The following is a 23,044-nucleotide window of genomic DNA, read 5'->3' as shown; positions in this document are numbered from 1 at the left end:
TCATTTAGATTTTATTTGCGCTTGTAAATCGATCATGTCTGGAAGAGGGAAACAGGGCGGCAAGACCCGGGCTAAGGCAAAGACTCGTTCTTCTCGGGCCGGTCTCCAGTTTCCTGTTGGCCGCGTTCACCGGCTGTTGAGGAAGGGAAACTATGCACAGCGTGTGGGAGCCGGGGCACCAGTCTACCTGGCCGCAGTACTCTAATACCTGACGGCTGAGATACTGGAGCTTGCAGGCAACGCTGCCCGCGACAACAAGAAGACCCGCATCATCCCCCGCCACCTCCAGCTCGCCGTACGCAATGATGAGGAGCTAAACAAACTACTCGGTGGAGTGACCATCGCTCAGGGAGGGGTCCTGCCCAACATCCAGGCCGTGCTACTGCCTAAGAAGACGGAGAGTCACAAGTCGGCCAAGAGCAAGTAATGTAATCCTGGCAACTTCCACTACAAAACCGATGTCTCTGTAATAGAACAAAGGCTCTTTTAAGAGCCACCCACGTCTTCCTACGAGAGCCTAGAACACGGCCATTGTTTCTTATTGTAGTGACGCCTGGCTGCTCAGCAGCGCTTTGTTTTACCCCATCCCCAACATTCCATCCAGATTGGGGATAGCAGCTGTGCAGAGGAGGCTCTGCTCTATACACACGTCCATTAAAGACTACTGCTGCTAAAACGCTCCCTCATGTATAGAAGCTCTGGTCTGTTATGGCACAAGTCTAGTAATAGTCCTTTTTTCTTTACCATCACCTCTTCTCACAAAAGACCTTTATCTACTGTATCTTATATCTGGTAGGCTGATTTATATACATGCTCATAGTGTAAGTGCATACGGATTTCAATTTAATAAAGTTGCTAGTGTAAAATGAATTGCGCTCGGTTTCCCTTTTTTTTTTTTTTTCCATGAACGTGAGAAGATTAATTTAACATGATGGAATTGTGGTGTAACCACTGAAAGGAAATAAAATATTGACGGCTTTCTGGCAAGTTAAAATCAAGTAAATACAATACCATTAGGGTTGTTGCTGACCTCACAATTGAGATTATTTAAAGACAACCTCACATTTCCAAATAGTTTGTACAGAAGGGGTCTGGAATCTGGCGCACCTATCATTTTTATGATCCACAGTGTAGTATATAATATTTGTTTTCTTTGACTATCAAAATATCGCGGAGAGTGAGTCCAAAGGGAAAAACAATCCCTGTGCTGTGGAACTTTCAAGCTCTAATGTAATATATCCTCCATCATGGGGGGTTGTTTTCATGCAAGTGACTGCGGGTTTTGTTGGTGCACCGCATTTTATTTTCCCCCTATAAAGAGGCTCCTGTCGCCATCCAAAACAGCGACAGGCTGCCAGGAAGGAGACGGGGAAGACAGATAATGCGCTTTGAGCTCCGACTTTTAATGGGAGTTTTGTACTTTCTTACCCACCTAGTTGGAGAGCGGAGTTGAGGATTACCTAGTATCCTGTTGCTCAAACTAATATGTAGTTTATGCTTCAGCTCGCTTAGAAAGATGTGGTGGCTCTGAAAAGAGCCTTTGTGGTTTTTTTGTGTGTATAGGAGTGCCAAGTACCACCTATGCCCTCTCCCCTCGGATCCTGCGGGCCAGCTGGATGTCTTTGGGCATGATGGTCACCCTCTTGGCGTGGATGGCGCACAGGTTGGTGTCCTCGAAGAGCCCGACCAGATAAGCCTCGCTGGCCTCTTGTAGGGCCATGACAGCAGAGCTCTGGAAGCGCAGGTCGGTCTTGAAATCCTGGGCGATCTCTCTCACCAGTCGCTGGAAGGGCAGCTTACGGATCAGCAGCTCAGTGGATTTCTGGTAGCGACGGATCTCTCGGAGAGCAACAGTCCCGGGTCGGTAGCGGTGAGGCTTCTTCACGCCGCCGGTAGCTGGGGCGCTCTTCCGGGCAGCCTTGGTTGCCAGCTGCTTACGGGGAGCTTTCCCTCCTGTAGATTTGCGGGCGGTCTGCTTTGTCCTGGCCATTATTCCTCCAAAGTGACTAAATACACAGACAGTGACACAACAGCGTTTAGCAAACCTATATATAAAGAGTGCTTCACGCTGATTGGATAGAAGTAGTCCTGCCCTCTCCACCGATTGGCGTTAAAAAATAAAAATAAAACCGCTTTTTCAAAAATCCCGCCGTTTAAACGTCCAGCCTACTTTTCCAGATTCTGGAAGTGAATGCAGGAAGGGTTGCTGAGTTTTTGCTCACCATTGTACAAACTACACATCCCAGCCTAAAGGTGTTCTGTTAGGGCATGTTACATCTGTGGCAGCCTGGCATGTGAAGGTCACCATCAGTTATAATGCCATAAATTGCCTATTCCTAGTACAAGCAGAAGTGATAAAAAAAATAAATCCCCCTTAAAAACTCCACTTCTTGGAAAAAATGCTGATGACACTTACCCTAGGTAGATATATTTAAATGTATATTGAAATTGATACATAAGGAGTCCCATACATTTCAATTACCCTCATTACAGTCGGCAATAGTAATGTGATTGGGAGGCGGACTGCAATAGTATGTATTCCCGGAATACATACTGTAGTCTGTAGCAGTCAGCTTTACATTATCAGAGGTGCAAGACCTATTGGAGCACTGTAAGAAGTTATAGCCGGCAGCTAACTCAGGTCGCCCCATCACCCATAGTCTAGGTCCCGGACCTAACCCCACGCACCAACCAGAGGCGACTCTCGCACAGCGTTTACAGGGCTATATTCCAGCCTACCTACCACTCTCCTCAAATACGCTGGACATAAGGAAATCTTTTCACATCCAGACAAATATCATAATAGATTATTTTGAGGTGTCTCTGGGAATGAACATGCATTTGTAATGACCATTAGAATAATATGTTGTTCTTCCCCCCGGGGCTTTAGCAAAACTTTTCAGAGACTTCCTCCGCAGGGTAACTTTAGCCACCAGATATTTTCGGGGGTGGCTGGGGCAATAGCCATCTCCGAGAAGCAGTTACCCAATCTATTATCAGCCTCATCAAATGCCACCCCACCGTGGGAACCGGATGAATGGGCTGTATAGCCCTGTCTCACTCTTGTATTTTTCCAGCAGGAGTCCGAGTCACCGCTCTAGGAACGTGTCTGTGTGGGTAAGAAAGCCTAAACAGTCTTCTACCAAACCAGGAGCAGCGTTAGTTTGGCTTCTGATTGTCGCTAGACGACTGAAAACAATCTGGCTATTTTAATAATTGTCAGATAGACTGACTGACTCATTTACTAATATGTCTTCAAAACACTCAATATCTCTATTCCTTTGTGCAGTGTGTTGTAATTCCAGTGTGGTTTAGTGGTTCTATCTTCTGATACATATGATACTGTTACAATAAAGGCTAAGGCTTCCATAGCCCATATTGTAACTGTATAAAGCACGTTCATTGCTACATTTACATTCAGTTGCAAACATGACATACCACCAATGTTATTCACATTTACTGCTCTAGAAGATAAAACTCTGTCTTAAACCAGTGTAATGCTCTGACATTTGACAAATTACTTTTAAAGGAGGGAATGTCTGAAAATGGATCTTAATGCTGATTTAAATGTATGCAATGTGTAATTCTTTACACAAAATAGAGCAGGAGCCCTTCCCAGGCAGAAAGGGGTTTGTCAATACTTTTCTTTTAAAAGGGATTTCCTACAGTTAACGTTTAAAGAAGCACTGACCATTGCGGTTGTTTCTTTATAAACAGTGTAATTATCAGCCTAGAACTAGTCAGCCACATACACTGATTTGTGCCATCATAGAAACAGAGGCCGTAATAATCTAACATAGGGACACCCATAGGACAATGCTTTAATGTACTCACTCAAAACATTTACAAGACCGACAGCGAGTGACTACGTGCAGATTTCACCTATAAGCTGTCGTTTCCCCATAATTTACTAGTAACGATCTAAATATAGACCAGCAAACAGGCTTATATTAGGACTCTGTATAAGGTCTGGCGTCAGCCAGGACAAGATACATATAATAGTACAAGGGAATAATTATAGCGCTCTCATAGAAGAAATAGGCGGCCCTGAAAAGGGCCTTTGTGTGGGTGATAGTATTCAATGTACATCAGTGTTCAGCCCCCGAATCCATAGAGAGTGCGGCCCTGGCGTTTCAGAGCGTACACCACATCCATAGCGGTGACTGTTTTCCTCTTGGCGTGTTCGGTGTAGGTGACGGCGTCCCGGATAACGTTCTCCAGGAAGACCTTCAGCACCCCACGGGTCTCCTCATAAATGAGACCAGAAATGCGCTTCACGCCTCCTCTCCGGGCGAGACGGCGAATGGCAGGCTTGGTGATGCCCTGGATGTTATCCCGCAGCACTTTCCTGTGGCGCTTGGCTCCTCCTTTTCCGAGCCCCTTTCCGCCTTTGCCTCTGCCAGACATGTTGCTTTTTAATCACTTGTATTGTATCACTCGCTGTAAAAAGAACAATACTGTTACAATTACAGCAAAGTCCTCCTCTTATACAGTGCGAGCGGACCAAATGGGAAACCTCTGGTCTATGAGGGAGGAGTCCTCCAAGGCGTCACATCCTGCTGCTTGTGACGCCCCTAATATAGGGACAATATCATTCGGGATTCCTACCAATGCAGTTATTGATATTTTACTTTATACAAGAACTCATCCTCCATTCAGACTGAACTGAGACGGTGTATGTGTCTAATGAGTTATGTGTCTCTATTAGATGGTGATTATGACATTACTGTTCCTATGCACTGGCGTGTTCTGCCCCTTCCCAAACTGTCTCTCCCGCCCTCTCTCATTTTGAAATCTCACTTTTCTGGGTCTTTTGTAGTCTTACCTGTGATCTCCTGCAGTCTCCGCTGGAGACACTAACCTAAATATTGAAACTTCTCATCCCACTTTAGCTGCCCCATACTCATCCTTCTTACCCACCTCATTCCCCTCACCACTCTCATTATCTGCCTATATTGCTATTCTCCTGCCTCTACACCAGCAGTTATATTTTTACCACCTCTCTCTTTTCATACGTCATTCCCTGCCTGTTCACCTTTACCTGACTCTACTTCATCCCTCCATTCCTCTCACCCCTCATTGAATGATGCTGCTCAGGGCTGCTGCTGCAGACTGATGGTGCATACACACGGTCAGATGTATCAGATGAAGGATTTGAGCAACAATTTGAACGATTCTACGAACAGTTTGAACGACTTCTGACTGCATTAAAATAAATGGAATCGTCCAAATCTGACTGCAAACACATCAGATTCAGATATCGTTATCTGACAAGCGGGAACGCGCATCGTTCATCGTTGAAGGCTCATGTCAGATTTTCTGTCAGATTTGAATGATTTTTAAAATCGTTATCGTTCAGATCTGACAGGAAATTTGACCGTGTGTATGCACCATGAGACTTTAGAGCCGACCCACTCGCATAGGTCTGAGTCCAGGGCCCTATGCAAGAAAGGGACCGTGCCTGTTACTCTGCTCGCTTGGCAAAGCTGGGCGCCATCGATAAAGGGGCATGGCCTACTTTCCATATGCAACGATTCCTAGATGACGTTACTTGGGGGCATGCCCGTATGGCACGCCTCCCATTTCATGTCAGGCTGGGGACAAGCCCAGTTTTCTGTCAGCAGCTGGGCTGCCCCAGCCATCTACCAGCACTGAATGGATGCCACACGCATGCCCTTAAAATTATAATATGCGGAACTGTAATCTCAGCACGGGAGTGGCTCCGGGGGCCCTATGTAAGTCCTCAGAGAAACAGCACAGTAGTAGTTGCTCCATCACCAATCCTTTCAATGCGTTTTGGGACCATTTGTCCCTTTCTCGGTGGTAATGAGAAATGAATTCACTTTAAATAGCCGTGCAGCCAGTCCCTTCCGGTACCGGTTTGAAGAGATCCGGTGTGGGAAGAGACTGTAGCTTTGCGTATTCTCTGATGTGTCATACGCTCTGTCATGTACACCTAATGGTGGTCCCTCGGATCTGACATGAGTTGCAGTCTTTTCCTTCTGTTTATCTTTTCCGAACGTGGCCGGAAGTGACGTCCTCGGGCGGCCCGGATGCAGGGAAACTTTGTCTCTGAATATATTGTCCCTAGGCTTGCGATTTTGTTGTGGAAACTGAGGCCCCCATTTATCAATGAAGGTAAACACCAGCACAATTTATAATTTAGGAACACTGTGATACAAACAAAAAATTCACTGTTATTTACCAATACTTACCCCTCCAGCGAGGACCCGCGAATTCCTCCTCCTCTGCGATGTCCTCCGCTGGGCTGCTGGCAACCTCACGCTGGTAGCGACAGGGTCTTGTGTAATACGCATGTGCGACACGGGGACCCAGCAGTGGCTGGAAGGCTTTGCTGAAGCCAGAAGGGCCGCGACTGGTGCCCATTGCCGTCAATGGGGACTTCAGTGCTCTAGCCATCTTTGATTACCGCTGTTTGTTAAATGCAAAAAAGAAGTCATAACCCCAAGCGAGAGCTAAAGGAAATATACTATGTTGATAAATGGGGGCCTGAAAGTGTCTTTATTGTAGTTGCCAGAATACTGTTTATGATGGAGGATATTCTCTCATTAGGAAAAGTGATAGAGTTAATCCATTTTCTTCTCCTTTGTGTAAATCATATGGGGCATTCTAACTTCTTCTGCATAACAAACAGTGCATTGTGAGTGTCTTCAACATTCTGTGCAGCACAGGTAGATTTCTACTCTCACCTGCTGGTGCTGGGTCCCGCTATTTATGTAAGTGCTCCGTTGGTTGCAAGTGTCAAATTTGTGGCCCAAGGGTATTTAACCCATGTAAATCTACAGCTACTTGTTCAAATTAATACAATCTGTACCTGTGCCCACTTTACCAGCCCATTTCATGCCTGAAACCTTGTTAGGCCAGGTGAAATACTAGTGAGTCATAAGTAAGTGACCTCCTGCTGTTGGTTGGAATTGTCAAATTTGTGGCAAAAGGCTATTTAACCCTTGCAACACTACAGCTACTTATTAAAAAATATATAATTTGGTGCCTTATGTCCACTTTGCCAGCCTATTTCATGCCCAAAACCCTTTTGGGCCAAGCAAAATACAAGTGGATCATATGTAAGTGACCCCACTCTGTTTGTTTCAAGTGTCATTTTTGTTGTCCAAGGCTATTTAACCCTTGAAACACTACAGCTACTTATTCAAAATGGTATAATTTGGTGCCTCTGCTCACTTTACAAGCCAATTACATGCTCAAAATCTTTTTGGGCAAGGCAAAATACAAGAAAGTCAGTGGCGAAAGTCTCATACTCCAACTGACTTGCTCACATATAAGACTATCTACAACTCTTATCGTACTGCTCTGGATACTGCCAAACAAACATATTTCCAATCTCTTATCTCTGCTCAAGCCTCTAACCCCAAGCGACTTTTTAATACATTTAAACTGCTTCTTACCCCTCCCTCACCCAAACCACCTCCTACTATCTGTGCACAAGATTTTGCTTCCTATTTTAGGGACAAGATTGATGAGATCCGAAATGAAATTGTATGTTCTTCCTCAGCTAGTGACCTGCTCAATTCCCTACCTGAATCCTATGGCACATTCTCTTCATTTGATCTCACAAATGAAGATGAAGTATCAACACTCGTCTTATCCTCCTACTCTATTACCTCTTCTCTAGATCCTATACTCTCACAAATCAGTAAAGCTCTGTCTCCTGTGCTTATCCCAACGGTATCTAAAATCTGTAATCTCTCTCTCTCTCTACTGGCAACTTTCCATCACTGTTCAAGCATGCAATGATTACTCCTATTCTGAAAAAACAAAACTCTGAATCCAACACTCTCTCAAATTACTGTCCTATCTCCCAGCTCCCATGCCCCTCCAAGCTACTTGAGAGACTTGTCTACACCAGCTTCACACACTTTCTTAACTCACACAACTTATTGGTCCCACTTCAGTCCAGCTTCCATTCCCAACACTCCACAGAGACAGCACTGACTAAGGTAGTAAATGATCTGGTCACTGCCAAGGCTAAAAGCCATTACTCACTCCTAATTCTTCTAGATCTCTCTTCTGCTTTTGACACTGTTGACCACTCTCTTCTCATACAAACACTACAATCCCTAGGTCTTAAGGACACGGCTCTTTCTTGGTTCTCTTCCAACCTATCTGGTCGCTCTTTTACTGTTCATTTGCTGATTCTGCCTCCTCTTCGCTACCTCTATCAGTTGAAGTACTGCAAGGCTCTGTCTTAGGGCCTCTGTTATTCTCAATCTATACCACTAATCAGCTCTTTTGGATTTCAGTACCATCTGTATGCGGAGGATACTCAAATCTACCTATCTTCCCCAGATTTATCACCATCTGTACTCGTCCGTGTCACTGAATGTCTTTCTGCCATTTCATCTTGGATGTCATCTCGCCACCTGAAACTTAATATTTCTAAAACAGAATTAATTATATTTCCACCAGCCAATAACAGTTACCAACCTGATCTCTCTATCACTGTTGATAACTCGACAATCCACCCTGCCCCACAAGCTTGCTGCCTAGGAGTCATACTTGACTCTGAACTGTCCTTTGTTCCCCACATTCAATCTGTCTCAAAATCATGTTACATACATCTAAAAGACATATCCAAAATTTGACCATATCTCATACAAAATGCTGCAAAAACTCTAATCCATGCACTCATTATTTCCCGCATTGACTATTGCAATGGCCTTCTTACTGGTCTTCCCAAAAACAGGCTATCGCCATTACAATCAATTATGAATGCAGCAGCATGGCTTATCTTCCTTGCCAAACGTTCATCGTCTGCTGCCCTGCTCTGTCAGTCCCTCCATTGGTTGCCGGTTTTCTACTGTATTCAAAACAAAATAATCTTACTTACACATAAAGCTATTAACCAAACCACACCAACATACATTTCTTCACTCATCTCAAAATATCTCCCTACCCGACCTCTCCGCTCAGCACAAGATTTGCTCTCTCATCCCCACGCATTACTTGCTCCCACTCACTCACGGTTACAGGACTTTCTTCAGGCTGCACCCACTCTATGGAATGCCATACCACGCACAATACAACTTTCCTCTAGTCTCCAATCCTTCAAGCGATCCCTGAAAACTCACCTCTTCAGGCAAGCTTATCAAATCCCAGAACGGCCCACATAACCTTAATAGCTTCCATATCTAATTACATCCCCTTTCGCAGTCCACACAAAACCTCACACATCCTCTTTCTCTCACATCCTCATGACATTTGGCCGACATTCCGGTGTGAATGGATCATGCAGCCCACCAAGAAACTGTGCATTCTGGCTGGACCAAAATGCAATATATAGCACCTGTCCTTGTGTATCAATGCCTATTTCCCTATAGATTGTAAGCTTGCGAGCAGGGCCTTCCTACCTTTATATTGGTCTGTTATTACCCAGTTTTGGTCTATTAATGTTTGCAATTGTAAAGCACAACGGAATATGCTGCTCTATATAAGAAACTGTTAATAAATAAATAAAATAATGTAAGTGACCCCCCTTTTGTAGGTTGCAAAGTTCAAATTTGTGGCCCAAGGCTATTCAACCCTTGCAAAACTATAGCTACTTTTTCAAATCAAAATAATCTCTACCTGTGCCCAAATTAAGCAGCCTGCTGTATTTCATGCACAAACCTTTTTTGGGCCAGGCAAAATACAAGTGGTTTATGTGTTACTGACCTCCTCTGTTGGTTTTAAGTGTCAAATTAGTGGCCCAATGCTATTTAACCCTTGCATCACTACAAATACTTATTCAAAATAGTATAATGGGGTACCTGTGCCCACTTTGCCAGCCTTTTTCATGCCCAAAACCTAGTTGTACCAGGTAAAATACAAGTGGATCACGAGTAAGTCACCTCCTACTGTTGGTTGGAAGTGTCAAATTAGTGACCCAAGGTTTTTTAACCCTTGCAACACTACAGCCATTTATTCAAAATGGTAAATTATGGTGCTGTGCCCACTTTGCCAGCCTATTTCATGCCTAAAACCTTGTTGGGCCAGGCAAAATACAATTGAGTCATGTGTAAGTGACCCCCTCTGTTGGTTTCAAGTGTCAAATTAGTGGCCCAAGGCTATTGAACCCTTGCAAAACTACAGCTACACTACATAATCAAATCAATACAATCTGTGCCCACTTTGCCAGCCTATTCAATGTCCAAAACCTTGTTGGGCCAGGCAAAATACAAGTGTGTGACAAGTAAGTGACCTCCCTCTGTTGGTTGCATAGGTCAAATTTGTGGCCCAAGTCTGTTTAACCCTTGCAAAACTACAGTTACTTATTGAAATCAATACAATCTGTACCTGTGCCTAAATGTGGCAGCCTATTTCATGCCCAAAACCTAATTGGACCAGGCAAAATATGAGTGGTTCATATGTAGGTGTTGGTATCTGTTGTTTGAGTGGTTCATATGTAGGTGTTGGTATCTGTTGGTATCAAATGTCATATTAATGGCTCAAGATATTTAATCCTTGAAACACTACAGCTATTTATTCAAAATGGTAAAATATGGTGCCTTTGCCTACTTCGACAGCCTATTTTATGGCCAAAACATTTGTTGGCCATGCAAAATACAAGTGGGTCATATGTAAGTGACCCCCATCTGTTTGATACAAGTGTAATTTTTGTGGTCCAAGGCTATTTAACCCTTGCAAAACTACAGCTACTTATTCAAATCAATACAATCTGTACGTGTGCTCACTTTTTGCCAGGTATTCAGTCAGGAAGCCGGCGGACCTAATCCCGATAGCCGGCTTCCTGACTGTCATATCCCGGCAAGGGTCTAAAGGCAGGCGTCGATATGCCGACGCCTGTCATTAGACATACACTCGGAGCCCGACGCCCGGCATCCCGATCGAAGGGACGCCGAGCGCGGATAGCCACAGGGGGGGAGAGTTAGGTTTAGGGTTCCCGGGGGGGGACTTAGGGTTAAACACCCCCCCTGGGAGTTTAGGTGTAGGCTATGGGAAGGGGGAGTCAGCATTAGGCACCCCCTCAGGGGACTTAGGTTTAGGCGGCGGGGAAGGGTGGTTAGGTTTAGGCACTTAGAGAGGGGATTAGGGTTAGGCACTGGGGGGAAGGTTAGGGTAAGGCACCGCGAAGGAAGGGTTATGGGGGTCGAAATAGGTTAGTATATACTTATCTTTAATGATCGGGATTTCCTTTTCTGCCGAGATGCCGCTGTCAGGATTCCAACTGCCGGGCATGGGTCCAGCGGTAAATCATACCGATACCCTTTGCCAGCCTATTTCATACCCAAAGCCTTATTGGGCCTGGCAAAATACAAGTGGGTCACGAGAAAGTGACCTCATGCTACTGGTTGGTAGTGTCAAACTTGGGGCCCAAGGCTATTTAACCCTTGCATCACTACAGCTACAATACTTGTTCAAAATGGTATAATGTGGTTCCTGTGCCCACTTTGCCAGCCTATTACATGCCCAAAGCCTAGCTGTACCAGGCAAAATACAAGTTTGTTGCCCAAGGCTATTTAACCATTGCACAACTACAGCTACTTATTCACATATATAGGTATTGTGCCCACTTTACCACCCTATTTCATGCCTAAAACATTGTTAGGCCAGCCCAATTGCATTAAGGTTATATGTATGTGACCTTCCTCTGTGAACTCCAAGTGTCAAATTTTGTTGCCCACGGCTATTTAACCCTCACACAACTACAGCTACTTATTCATGTGTATAATATCTGGTTTCCATGCCCACTTTACCACCCTATTTCATGCCTAAAACCTTATTGGACAAAGCCAATTGCATGAGGGTTATATGTAAGTGACCGCCCTCTGTGGTTTCCAAGTGTCATATTTGTTGCCCAAGGCTATTTAACCCTTGCACAACTATAGCTACTTATTATTTTTATTATTATCATCATTTATTTATATGGCGCCACAAGTGTTCCGTAGCACCTTACAAACTATATAGACAAATAAGTAACCAGTGACTTACATTACAATACAATACATTACAATACAGTACATGGATAATAAACATTGCTATATTAGCGACCTTTACGCCCACATAAGCAGCCAAGTGTCAGTTGCCCTAGTGGGGAGTAAGATAAATTAAATGACAGTAGGGAGAAGCACAAGAGGGTAGAGGGCCCTGCTCGAAAGAGCTTACATTCTTAAAGGGAGGGGTACACAAACAGAAGTGACACAGAATGGGGTAGGCGGGGAGAAAGGAAGATGTAGCAGCAAGTTAGAATGAGAGCTGGAAGGCTTTAATGAAGTAGTGGGTCTTGAGAGCTTGTTTCAAAGATTGTAGAGAGGTGCAGAGTCTGATGGGGAGAGGGAGGGAATTCCAAAGGTGGGAGCAGCACGGGTAAAATCTTGGAGGCGGGAGTGGGAGGAAGTAATCAATTGGCATGAAAGGCGGCGCGTATTAAGTGAACAAAGAGGGCGTACAGAAGAGTGAAGGGAGATGAGATCAGAGATGTAAATGGGAGAGGAAGGGGTGAGCGCTTTGTAAGTGAGTGTGAGAACCCTGAATTGTTTTCTGAAAGGGAATGGGAGCCAGTGGAGGGCTTGCAATAGAGGGGAGGCAGATGTAGTAGAGCGTTTGGAGAGGAAGATGAGCCGAGCAGCAGCATTGAGCACAGACTGGAGAGGAGAGAGATGGGATTTGGGGAGGCCAGCTAGGAGAAGGTTACAGTAGTCCAATCTGGACATGACCAGTGAATGTATGAGGGTTTTGGTAGCATCCTTGCTGAGAAAGGGGCTGATCTTGGAAATATTCTTGAGATGGAAACGACAGGACTGCGAGAGGTTCTGAATGTGTGGTTTGAAGGAGAGGGAAGAGTCCAAGATGTCTCCAAGACAACGTACTTTGGGACTAGATGAGATAGTTATGCCATCTATTAATAAAGAAATAGTGGGACATGATGTTATGTGGGAGGGTGGGAAGACTATCAGCTCAGTCTTAGACATATTAAGTTTGAGAAATCGCTGGGACATCCAGGAAGAGATAGCAGAGAGACAGTTGGATATACAAGTCAGTAGAGAGGGGGAAAGATCAGGTGAGGAAAGGTAGATCTGAGTATCATCAGCATAGAGATGATAATGGAGGTCAAAAGAGCTGATGAGTTTACCTAGATAAGATGTATAGAGAGAGAATAGGAGAGATCCAAGAACAGAACCTTGGGGAACACCTACTGTAAGAGGCTGTGGCGTGGAGGAGTCGTCGTGAGAGGAAAAAGAGAAGGAACGGTCAGAGAGGTAGGAGGACAGCCAGGAGAGAGCAGTGTCACGTAGACCAAGGGAGTGAAGGATATGCAGCAGTAGAGGGTGGTCCACAGTGTGAAAAGCAGCAGAGAGGTCAAGGAGAATGAGCAGGGAGTAGTGGCCCTTGGATTTGTCAGCAAGGAGGTCGTTGCTGACATCTGTGAAGGCGGTTTCAGTGGAGTGGAGAGAACGGAAGCCAGACTGAAAAGGGTCAAGGAGGGAGTGGGAGGAAAGAAATGTGGTGAGGCTGTTGTAAACAATACGCTCAAGGAGTTTGGAGGCAAAAGGGAGGAGAGAGATTGGTCGGTAGTTAGAGAGAATGTTAGGATCAAGGTTAGGTTTATTTAAGAATGGGGGAGACAAGGGCATGCTTAATTGCAGAAGGAACAGTGCCAGAAGATAGGGAGAGATTAAGGAGGTGGGCAAGATGTTAGCAGGCAGAAGGAGAGAGGTAGCGGAGGAGGGGATAGGTGGAAGGGGGGGAGGACTGGATAAGGGCCTTAACTTCCTCTCCAGTCACAGGGGAGAAGGATGTCAGAGTCGGTTAAATGGATGGAGAGGGGTGATCCAGGAAAGGAGGAGGTGGGGAGCTGGGGGACTGGTCGGATATGATGCCCTGACGTATAGAATCATTTTAGATGTGAAATAGGTAGCAAAGTCAGTGGCAGAGAGCAAGGAGGGGAGACAAGGAGGGGGTGGGCAGAGGAGGGAGTTAAAGGTGGAAAAGAGACACTGGTGATAATAGGACAGGGAGGAGATGAGATTCTTGAAATATGACTGTTTAGAGTGAATATAGTGATTGGGCCAACTTTACCACCATATTTCATACCCAAAAACTTGTTGGGCAAGGTCAATTGCAAGTGGCTCATATGTAAGTGACCACCCTGTGTGGATGTCACGTGTCAAAGCGGTGCCCAAGGCTATTTAACCCTTGTACAACTACAGAAACTTATTCAATTATAGAAAATCTGGGACCTTTGCCCACTTTACCACTTATTTCATGCCAAAAACCTTAACCTCAATTTACCACCCTAGTTCATGCCCAAAACCTTGTTGGGCTTGGCCAATTGCAAATGGGTCATATGTAAGTGACCCCACTGTGTGAGTTCCAAGTGTCACATTTGTTGACCAAGGCTACAGTATTTGACCATTGCACAACACAGCTACTTATTCAAATGTGTTAATTGGTGACTGTGCCCACTTTACCACCCTATTTAATCTCCAAAACCTTATTGAGCAAGGCCAATTACAAGTGCGTCACATGTAAGTGACCTCCGTCTGTGGATTCCGAATGTCAAATTTGTTGCTCAAGGCTCTTTAACCCTTGCACAACTACAGCTACTTATTCAAATATAGAAAATCTAGTCCCTGTGCCCACTTTACACCTAATTTCATGCCCAAAAACTTGTTGGGCAAGGCAAATTGCAAGTTGGTCATATGTAAGTGACCCCCCCTCTGTGGATTCCAAGTGTCAAATTTGTTGCTCAAGGCAATTTAACCCTTGCACAACTTCAGCTACTTATTCAAATATATAAATTAGTCAATGTGCCCACTTTACCAACCTATTTCATGCCTAAAACCTTGTTGGGCAAGGCCAATTGCATGAGGGTTAAATGTAAAAGACCTTTCTGTCTGGATTCCAAGGGTCAAATTTGTTGCCCAAGGCTATTTAACCCTCACACAACTACAGCAACTTAGTCAAATTTATAAATTGGTGTCTGTGCCCACTTTAATGCCCTATTTCAAGCCCAAAACTTTGTTGGTGAAAGCCAATTGCATTTTAAATAAATGTAATTGACGCCCCTCTGTGGATTTCAAGTGTCAAATTTGTTTCCCAAGGCTATTTAACCCTCACACAACTACAGCTACTTATTCAAATGAATAAAATATGGTGCTGATGCCCAATTTACCACCCTAGTTCATGCCAAAACCTTGTTGGGCAAGGCCAATTGAAAGTGGGTCATTTGCAAGTGACCTTCCTCTGTGGATTCCAAGTGTCAAATTTGTTGCCCAAGGCTCTTTAAACCTTGCACAACTACTTATATCAATATATAAATTGGTGCCTGTGCCCACTTTACCACCTAATTGCATGCCCAAAAAGCTTGTTGGGCAAGGCCATATGTAAGTGACCCCACTGTGTGAGTTCCAAGTATCAAATTTGTTGCCCAAGGCTATTTAACCCTTGCACAACTATAGCTACTTAAGCTGGCCATCCACTATACAATTTTTTGTCAGTTTCTGTCCAATCTGGCTGGTTGGAATAAAAACTTAGTAATGTATGGGAGCAAATGCCAGTCGATCATATGGTTTTAAGCACTAAAACAATCCATCCACGGACAGTAACATCACAGTTGTTTTTAAGAAGATGGTAAGAGAGACAGGAAACTGGTAGAGGTTTGGCTACGGGGGATGAGCTCGCTCTGACCAGAGGGCCTGATTCAGAGCCGGACGCTAATTGCAGCCGCTCGTTCCGAAAAATGGGCTGGCTATTTAAATTAAGTGCTCGCTCTTTGCAGTCTGTTGACGCCTCTATGTCTGAACGAGCGAACGAAACATGCGCTCACTATTTTGGAAAAAACGCCCCCTGGCCGCTGGCATCATACGTCATCTCCGCTATTTATTTGATTAATCAAGTACATCGAAAGGCGTATGAACTGCTCGCAGTGCTTGTGGTTGGATTTTCCTACCGCAATCATGCGAGCAGTTCAGGCTAAAAAACAACCAAGTGACGTGGTCGATGACACTGGCATTAGCTATTTTGCGAGCACACGATTTTCGACCACACTGACTGGTTCGTGCATGCGTACTAAAACCCATACGCATGCGCAGATGTGCGAACATCGCTCGGAGCGGCTCTGAATCAGGCCCAGTGTACCTAGGAGATCTGTGTGATTTAGGAACATGGTGCAATTACAACAAAAACTCAGTAAAACAGGAGTCAGACAATACAGCCTAGATCACTGTATATTAGCCCAGGTCACAGCAATAGTTATAGCCCAATTAGAGAGGAGGTGGGTGGCTCTTAGAAGAGCCTTTGTGTTCATGTGGGAGGGAGAAGGAAAGCAGATCACTTGGCGCTGGTGTACTTGGTGACGGCCTTGGTGCCCTCGGACACGGCGTGCTTGGCCAGCTCTCCCGGCAGTAGCAGGCGTACGGCGGTCTGGATCTCCCGGGAGGTGATGGTGGAGCGCTTGTTGTAATGAGCCAGACGAGAAGCTTCCCCTGCAATGCGCTCAAAGATATCATTCACAAAGGAGTTCATGATGCCCATAGCCTTGGAGGAGATGCCGGTATCTGGGTGCACCTGCTTCAGCACCTTGTACACGTAAATGGCGTAACTCTCCTTCCGGGTCTTCCTACGCTTCTTCCCATCTTTCTTCTGGGTCTTAGTCACCGCTTTTTTTGAGCCTTTCTTGGGCGCTGGCGCAGACTTGGCTGGGTCAGGCATTATCGATATAACAGGTTTTCACACACAGAAAAAAAAACATGTAACTGAAATCTCCCAGACCTGCTTCATTTATAGTCAGCTCATGCAAATAAGGCTTTACCCGTGCTGAATGCACTATTGGGTAGACGTGTCATGTGATGTACTCCGCCTCAAAAACCCATTATTCATTTGCCGATTGGTTCGTGCATGAACATGTATTGCATTGGTTGCTTTTTAAGCAGACCAATCACAGAGCAGGTTGTAGGTCCCATCTGAGTGTATATATAACAAGCAGGTCAAGATCGCAAACTTGTTTCAGCCAGATTTATTATATTGTATCTTTGTGAGTCGGACTCAAGCATGTCTGGAAGAGGGAAACAAGGCGGCAAGACCCGGGCTAAGGCAAAGACCCGCTCATCTCGAGCTGGGCTCCAGTTTCCAGTCGGTCGCGTTCACCGTCTGCTGAGGAAGGGAAACTATGCAGAGCGTGTTGGAGCCGGGGCACCGGTGTACCTGGCCGCAGTTCTCGAGTATTTGACGGCTGAGATTCTGGAGCTTGCCGGAAATGCCGCCCGTGACAACAAGAAGACCCGCATTATCCCCCGCCACCTGCAGTTGGCTGTGCGTAATGATGAGGAGCTAAACAAGCTGCTCGGTGGGGTGACTATCGCTCAGGGAGGCGTCCTGCCCAACATCCAGGCTGTACTACTACCCAAGAAGACCGAGAGCCACAAGGCAGCTAAAAGCAAGTAAAGTTGCTTTTAGATACATGTCCCCATAACACAAAGGCTCTTTTCAGAGCCACCCACCCCGTCCCTAAAGAGCTGATTCATGGCTTCAAATATACCAGTGCGAGTAAACGAGCCCGATTTAGCGGTAGAGCCATTGTGCGCCTTCTAGAATTAGAAAACTTGTAATAGTGCAGACACCTAAAGGGGAAGTTTATAGCTCTGTGTATAGAACGTGGGGATGGCTCTGTAAAGGACTGTACAGGGAAACCCAACATTCTGATATAAACATTAAAGGTTTTTAACTTGATTTGCAACGACTACTTGTGACTTGTTAGCCTAGTTCCCTTTGCCAACGCTGGATAGATGAGACTTCAGCCTTTAACGATGGCAGCGACAGGCTGGCAGGAAGGAGCGGGGTACTACAGAGTGTGGCAACTAAATAAGGAGACTGGTCATGTAGCCTCCACCGCGGGGGTAAACGGAGCTGAGATTTTAACAACGTTCTGCCACTTAAATTAATATGTAGTTTATGCTTCAGCTCTTTTAGAAAGATTTGGTGGCTCTGAAAAGAGCCTTTGTGTTTTTTGTGTGTATAGGAGTGCCGAGTACTATCTATGCCCTCTCCCCTCGGATCCTGCGGGCCAGCTGGATGTCTTTGGGCATGATGGTCACCCTCTTGGCGTGGATGGCGCACAGGTTGGTGTCCTCGAAGAGCCCGACCAGATAAGCCTCGCTGGCCTCTTGTAGGGCCATGACAGCAGAGCTCTGGAAGCGCAGGTCGGTCTTGAAGTCCTGGGCAATCTCTCTCACCAGACGCTGGAAGGGTAGCTTACGGATCAGCAGCTCAGTGGATTTCTATTAGCGACGGATCTCTCGGAGGGCAACAGTCCCTGGTCGGTAGCGATGAGGCTTCTTCACACCGCCGGTAGCTGGGGCGCTCTTCCGCGCAGCCTTGGTTGCCAGCTGCTTGCGGGGAGCTTTCCCTCCTGTAGATTTGCGGGCGCTCTGCTTGGTTCTGGCCATCGTGCTATACGCTAGTACTGTTGGAAGTAGAATGAATATGACTAAAATAGCCGGCAACAACTCTATTTATGCGCTGTGATTTAATCAATTTAGAGCGCCCTTGATCCTGATTGGCTGAGAGAAATTCTTGGCGGGCTTTTTCAAAGTTACAACGACTTTGTTTCCTCATCAGTTGATTATGTACAGAATGTAAGATTACACGCCAGCGCGGAAATTACAATAAATGGTGTTTTTCGTTTGTTTTTGTTTCCTTCTATTCCAGCCAGAATAAACAACGAGAAACATACGGACGGTGATACACTACAATTGTGGACTCTGTTCGGGTGTAAAGTCTCTTGAAATAAATGACATAATCACATACAGTACTGAATAGCTGCCCTGAGCGGGAACAGTTTTGTGTTTAAACAATATGATACCTTCAAGCTACACTCCGGGAGATCATAGTATATACTGTAATAATGAGCCAGGAACTCATGTCACTTCTTTGCCTGTTCTGTTGATCTTCCATCCATCAGGTCACAATTTCCTCTGCTAGGTGCCATATACCCAAATCGAGCTATAACCACCTTATTGATAGCTCAGAATCTTACACCAACGACTCTGAGGTGACAGATACATTGTATATGTTAATATGCTCATACAGGTCACTTGATGCAATACTGGGTGAGTAGGGATGTTAGGCCGGATTACAACATTAGTATTTATTTGGACCCGTCATTCGCTGGCTCGCTATCTGCTGTGCAGGGCTGTCTTTCCCTCTTCCTTCTACACTCTCCCATCATTCCGCTTTGTATTTGTCCAGTCTACCGTCTGTTCTTCTTGTCTCCCCATATTGCTCCCATCTCTTCCTTTTCAAATCATAAAGTAATGGGATCAGGCCGCCATCATTCTTTTTACAGACACATTTATCTTATTAAATACACAGAAATGACAAGCAACGTGGATCACTAGAGGAACATTTTGGTAAAATGCCCCCAGCATTCTCCACATCCCGGAGAATCCCAGGCAAGATTAATCTGTAGCTGACTGTGCTATCTGTCCTTATCATGAAGAGCCCACACATCACATTTCTGTCTTTCAATATGTGCCCTGCTCTGTACAGATTGTGCCGCAGAGCACCTTCATTATCTCCAGGGCCAGAAGGAGAGAAAAAAGCCCCGATGGAACATTTTAGCAGCAGAAAAAAGGAGAAATGTGATACATGCCGGGCATGTGCAGCCTGGTGTGGGTGACCTGCCAGTGGCTATTCCTGTTTTCCTTCGCAACATCAAAGCCAGCATTGACCATAAAGGGCCAGGAGAGACCATGGAGCACAAGTGTGGTGCAGATAGCCAGCTCGTTTCTCTTCTCATGCCGTATAAATGACTATTTTTCTGCGCTAGGGAAACACAAGTTGACACCAGAATGTCCCTTACACACAGACATTGAAGGGTTTACACGGCTACATATTCTGCCAATGGGAACACAGAACGCCCCACGCTCAGCAGCCAATCACAGCACAGCCAGATGGGTATATAAGCAAAATCATAGTTGTGTTGTTATTAGTTGTTATACTCAGAAGCATTCCGTAAAATGGCAGAAACTGCACCAGCTGCCGCCGTCCCTGCTCCATCAGAGGACGCAGCCAAAAAGAAAAGACAGACGAAGAAAGCTGCAGGAGGATCATCCAAGAAGAGCCCCAAGTCTTCTGGTCCCAGTGTCTCCGAGCTGATTGTGAGAGCCGTGGCTGCCTCTAAAGAGCGCAGTGGGGTTTCTCTTTCCGCCTTGAAGAAGGCTCTGGCTGCCGGAGGCTATGATGTGGAGAAGAATAACAGCCGCGTCAAACTGGGCGTGAAAGCTTTGGTGACCAAAGGAATCCTCACCCAGGTGAAAGGCACCGGCGCTTCCGGCTCCTTCAAGCTCAATAAGAAGCAGGTTGAAAGCAAGAAGCCCGCCCAGAAATCTCTGAAGCCCAAGAAGCCTGCGGCAAAGAAAGTGGCCAAATCCCCGAAGAAGCCCAAGAAAGCTCCGAGTGCAGCCAAGAGCCCGAAGAAGGTCAAGAAACCAGCAAAGGCGGCTGCTGCCAAAAGCCCAAAGAAGCCTAAGAAGGCTGCCAAGAGCCCGGCCAAGAAGGCAGCGAAGCCCAAAACTGCCAAGAGTCCGGCTAAGAAAGCAGTGAAGCCCAAAGCTGCCAAGAGTCCTGCAAAGAAGGCAGCTAAGCCCAAGAAAGCTGCGACAAAGAAGTAATGGATCAATCGCCGCAGCCTCGCTTCCTTATTATCACACCAAAGGCTCTTTTCAGAGCCACCCACCCTCTCGTGGCAGAGCTGTAGGCAGATGACGGTCTGGAAGGGGCGCCCTGTACAATTGAGTCATTAGATACAGTAAAATAGAAATGAAATCTCCTGGGCTTACTGAGCAGCAGTCACTACCTTAAGCTTGTGATTTCTGTGTGGTAACGCAGTGTTCTAGAATAGAGCTGATGCTGCAGCAGGACAGCTGGGGAAAGGTATATCGGATGCGCTGGTTTCTACTTTTAGCCGACTACTCGGAGCTAAAGACTAGTGCTGGGGAAAGCAGCAGCGCGCCATCTGCACAACATTCCCTTATACTTTTATCTAATATTATTTACTACCCTCAAGGGCACCTAACACATTTATTTATTACGTTTCTTATATAGCGCAGCATATTCCGTTGCGCTTTACAATTGTAAACATTAATCTCCACCGAAGTGACGCCCAGCTGCTTAGTGTTATGATCGTTTATGCAGCAATGTCTGTAAAACATGTCCTTGTCTAGGAAGTCACTGGTTTCTTGTTCACTAATTTGTTTATGCACTGTGAAAGGTGATGCGGAACACTTGTGGCGCCATATACATATGATCATATATAAATGAACAAACTGCAGGTTAGCCGAAAAGCAACAGGATTCTTTATTTGTAGCAAATAAGTTATTCTGTTCATTATAGATCATGCGTTGATGATGCTGCTTACCGTGGAAAAAAATAAATCAAACAAAAGCAGTATGTTCATCAAGCTCATTTCAGGAGTGTTGTAGGTGGCCCTTAAAAGGGCCTTTGTGTTTCTGAAAACGAGATCAGCCGGACCTAGTTAACCTCCAAAACCATACAGAGTGCGGCCCTGGCGCTTGAGAGCATAGACCACATCCATAGCGGTCACAGTCTTCCTCTTGGCGTGCTCGGTGTAGGTGACGGCGTCCCGGATCACGTTCTCCAGGAACACTTTCAGCACCCCGCGGGTCTCCTCATAAATGAGACCAGAAATGCGCTTCACGCCCCCTCTCCGGGCTAGACGGCGGATGGCAGGCTTTGTGATGCCCTGGATGTTATCCCGCAGCACCTTCCTGTGGCGCTTGGCTCCTCCTTTCCCGAGTCCTTTACCGCCTTTGCCTCTTCCTGACATCTTGAAACCTGTTCAAATCAGTAACAAAAACGAAACCGTATAAGCAGCACAGCTGCCAGCTGCCCTTTATTAAGACAAAGGGCGGACCTGATTGAAGCCTTCAATTTTTGAGAGGAGGAGCCATCTGTATCCCTCCCTTTCTTTTCTAAAGACAGGACATAGCTCTCTTTGAAACTACTTACTACCATTACATTGCAGTCTCTGAAAATCAGCCGCAGAGTAACATTAATTGTATCATTTCAGCTGCCTGAGACTGTAATGGATAGTGTTGCAAGTTCTTTTTTACTATGAATACTATTTCAAATTCAGAAACATGTAGCTTTTTCTATTGTCTTTCAAACTCAGCAGCTGTCCCACAATTATCCTACAAATTCCGCTGCCAGTGAAAACAGCACTCATGATAAAATTATCATTGTAAGTCTATTATAGCAATATAGTGATTTCTAGTCTACAGCACGATGTGGATAATGTGCGGTTATTATTTTATCCAGATTCTTATCAACAAAGGTTGTGATCACATATTTGTGCTCGTTTAAATAGCACTTGTAATTTTTATCACACATAGCGATAGCTCTAATCTACATTAAATGTAATTAATCTTGGTGGGTATGTGTATGAAAACATTTGCTGTTATGTACCTAATTTAGGTTTCTTTCTCCAAGCCTGACCCACTCTTCCATGTAATTAGTGCTTTATATTATAGTCATTTCCAATAGACGGTCATTCACTGTCTCACAGGTAGCATGTATCAATATCATGCACAATTTTGCCGGCACCTCACTAGTTACTATGCAGCTTTACTCCAAAATGATTAGTAAATTAATGTCATCAGTATAGATCTGGTATTATATTGTTGGAGTCAGACCTATGGTGCTTGTATTATACCATCTCTCTATTTTATCTCACAGACACGATGCCACTGACGTGTCCTGTGAGTTGTTCGGATGTTGCCTGCATCCAAGTGTGCTACAAGCGAAGCACAGGATCACCTTATATAATCACTGTAATAGATATATCTAAGGCCGGCTGTCTTTCTGTACTCCCTACGTTAACAATCATGGAAAATGCAGATCAGGGCGTACTTTATTATCTAAATAAGGGATGGTTTTTATTCTGGATACATTTTAGCTCTTCAAAAATAGTTTCCCCTGAAAGAAACTATTTTTTTTGCAACCAGCAGAGTGCAAAGAAAACTATGCATGTAAGAGATTCAGGCTATAC

At 45.2% G+C, this 23,044-nt stretch overlaps 7 protein-coding genes and 1 pseudogene across 7 annotated transcripts; 3 read left to right on the top strand and 5 right to left on the bottom strand.

The window, feature by feature from the left end:
- The first annotated feature begins 34 nt into the window (after positions 1–34).
- On the top strand, positions 35–427 carry LOC148515532 (histone H2A type 1-like). The gene is made up of 2 exons (XM_088479899.1): positions 35–161; positions 237–427. The coding sequence occupies exons 1-2, from the start codon at positions 35–37 to the stop codon at positions 425–427; spliced, it is 318 nt and encodes a 105-aa protein (XP_088336025.1).
- Positions 428–1,579: 1,152 nt separating this feature from the next.
- Positions 1,580–2,006, bottom strand: LOC148515531 (histone H3). The gene has a single exon (XM_088479983.1). It carries the CDS (start codon positions 1,988–1,990, stop codon positions 1,580–1,582), a length of 411 nt encoding a protein of 136 aa, XP_088336109.1. The 5' UTR covers positions 1,991–2,006.
- Positions 2,007–4,095: 2,089 nt separating this feature from the next.
- LOC148515530 (histone H4) lies at positions 4,096–4,407 on the bottom strand. The gene has a single exon (XM_088479898.1). It carries the CDS (start codon positions 4,405–4,407, stop codon positions 4,096–4,098), a length of 312 nt encoding a protein of 103 aa, XP_088336024.1.
- Positions 4,408–16,282: 11,875 nt separating this feature from the next.
- Positions 16,283–16,705, bottom strand: LOC148515529 (histone H2B 1.1-like). Its single transcript, XM_088479982.1, has one exon. The coding sequence runs from the start codon at positions 16,687–16,689 to the stop codon at positions 16,309–16,311; it is 381 nt and encodes a 126-aa protein (XP_088336108.1). The 5' UTR covers positions 16,690–16,705; the 3' UTR covers positions 16,283–16,308.
- Positions 16,706–16,992: 287 nt separating this feature from the next.
- On the top strand, positions 16,993–17,840 carry LOC148515528 (histone H2A type 1-like). The gene has a single exon (XM_088479981.1). It carries the CDS (start codon positions 17,029–17,031, stop codon positions 17,419–17,421), a length of 393 nt encoding a protein of 130 aa, XP_088336107.1. The 5' UTR covers positions 16,993–17,028; the 3' UTR covers positions 17,422–17,840.
- Positions 17,841–17,908: 68 nt separating this feature from the next.
- LOC148515527 (histone H3-like) lies at positions 17,909–18,436 on the bottom strand (annotated as a pseudogene).
- A 1,543-nt stretch (positions 18,437–19,979) lies between these two features.
- On the top strand, positions 19,980–21,037 carry LOC148515526 (histone H1.5-like). Its single transcript, XM_088479980.1, has one exon. The coding sequence runs from the start codon at positions 19,995–19,997 to the stop codon at positions 20,646–20,648; it is 654 nt and encodes a 217-aa protein (XP_088336106.1). The 5' UTR covers positions 19,980–19,994; the 3' UTR covers positions 20,649–21,037.
- Positions 21,038–21,511: 474 nt separating this feature from the next.
- Positions 21,512–21,823, bottom strand: LOC148515525 (histone H4). Its single transcript, XM_088479897.1, has one exon. It carries the CDS (start codon positions 21,821–21,823, stop codon positions 21,512–21,514), a length of 312 nt encoding a protein of 103 aa, XP_088336023.1.
- Positions 21,824–23,044: the final 1,221 nt, after the last annotated feature.

Source organism: Taudactylus pleione, unplaced genomic scaffold (assembly GCF_031769625.1).
Source record: "Taudactylus pleione unplaced genomic scaffold, aTauple2 ptg000248l, whole genome shotgun sequence".
NCBI classification, from domain to species: domain Eukaryota; kingdom Metazoa; phylum Chordata; class Amphibia; order Anura; family Myobatrachidae; genus Taudactylus; species Taudactylus pleione.
This window is presented reverse-complemented; position numbering and strand designations above follow the sequence as displayed.

Bases quoted from the DNA above. Each gene is read 5' to 3' on its own strand.
- LOC148515532 (XM_088479899.1), top strand. From the start codon at position 35: ATGTCTGGAAGAGGGAAACAGGGCGGCAAGACCCGGGCTAAGGCAAAG. The intron at 162-236 runs GTGTGGGAGCCG...TGGAGCTTGCAG, and splicing joins GAAGGGAAACTATGCACAGC to GCAACGCTGCCCGCGACAAC.
- LOC148515531 (XM_088479983.1), bottom strand. From the start codon at position 1,990: ATGGCCAGGACAAAGCAGACCGCCCGCAAATCTACAGGAGGGAAAGCT.
- LOC148515530 (XM_088479898.1), bottom strand. From the start codon at position 4,407: ATGTCTGGCAGAGGCAAAGGCGGAAAGGGGCTCGGAAAAGGAGGAGCC.
- LOC148515529 (XM_088479982.1), bottom strand. From the start codon at position 16,689: ATGCCTGACCCAGCCAAGTCTGCGCCAGCGCCCAAGAAAGGCTCAAAA.
- LOC148515528 (XM_088479981.1), top strand. From the start codon at position 17,029: ATGTCTGGAAGAGGGAAACAAGGCGGCAAGACCCGGGCTAAGGCAAAG.
- LOC148515526 (XM_088479980.1), top strand. From the start codon at position 19,995: ATGGCAGAAACTGCACCAGCTGCCGCCGTCCCTGCTCCATCAGAGGAC.
- LOC148515525 (XM_088479897.1), bottom strand. From the start codon at position 21,823: ATGTCAGGAAGAGGCAAAGGCGGTAAAGGACTCGGGAAAGGAGGAGCC.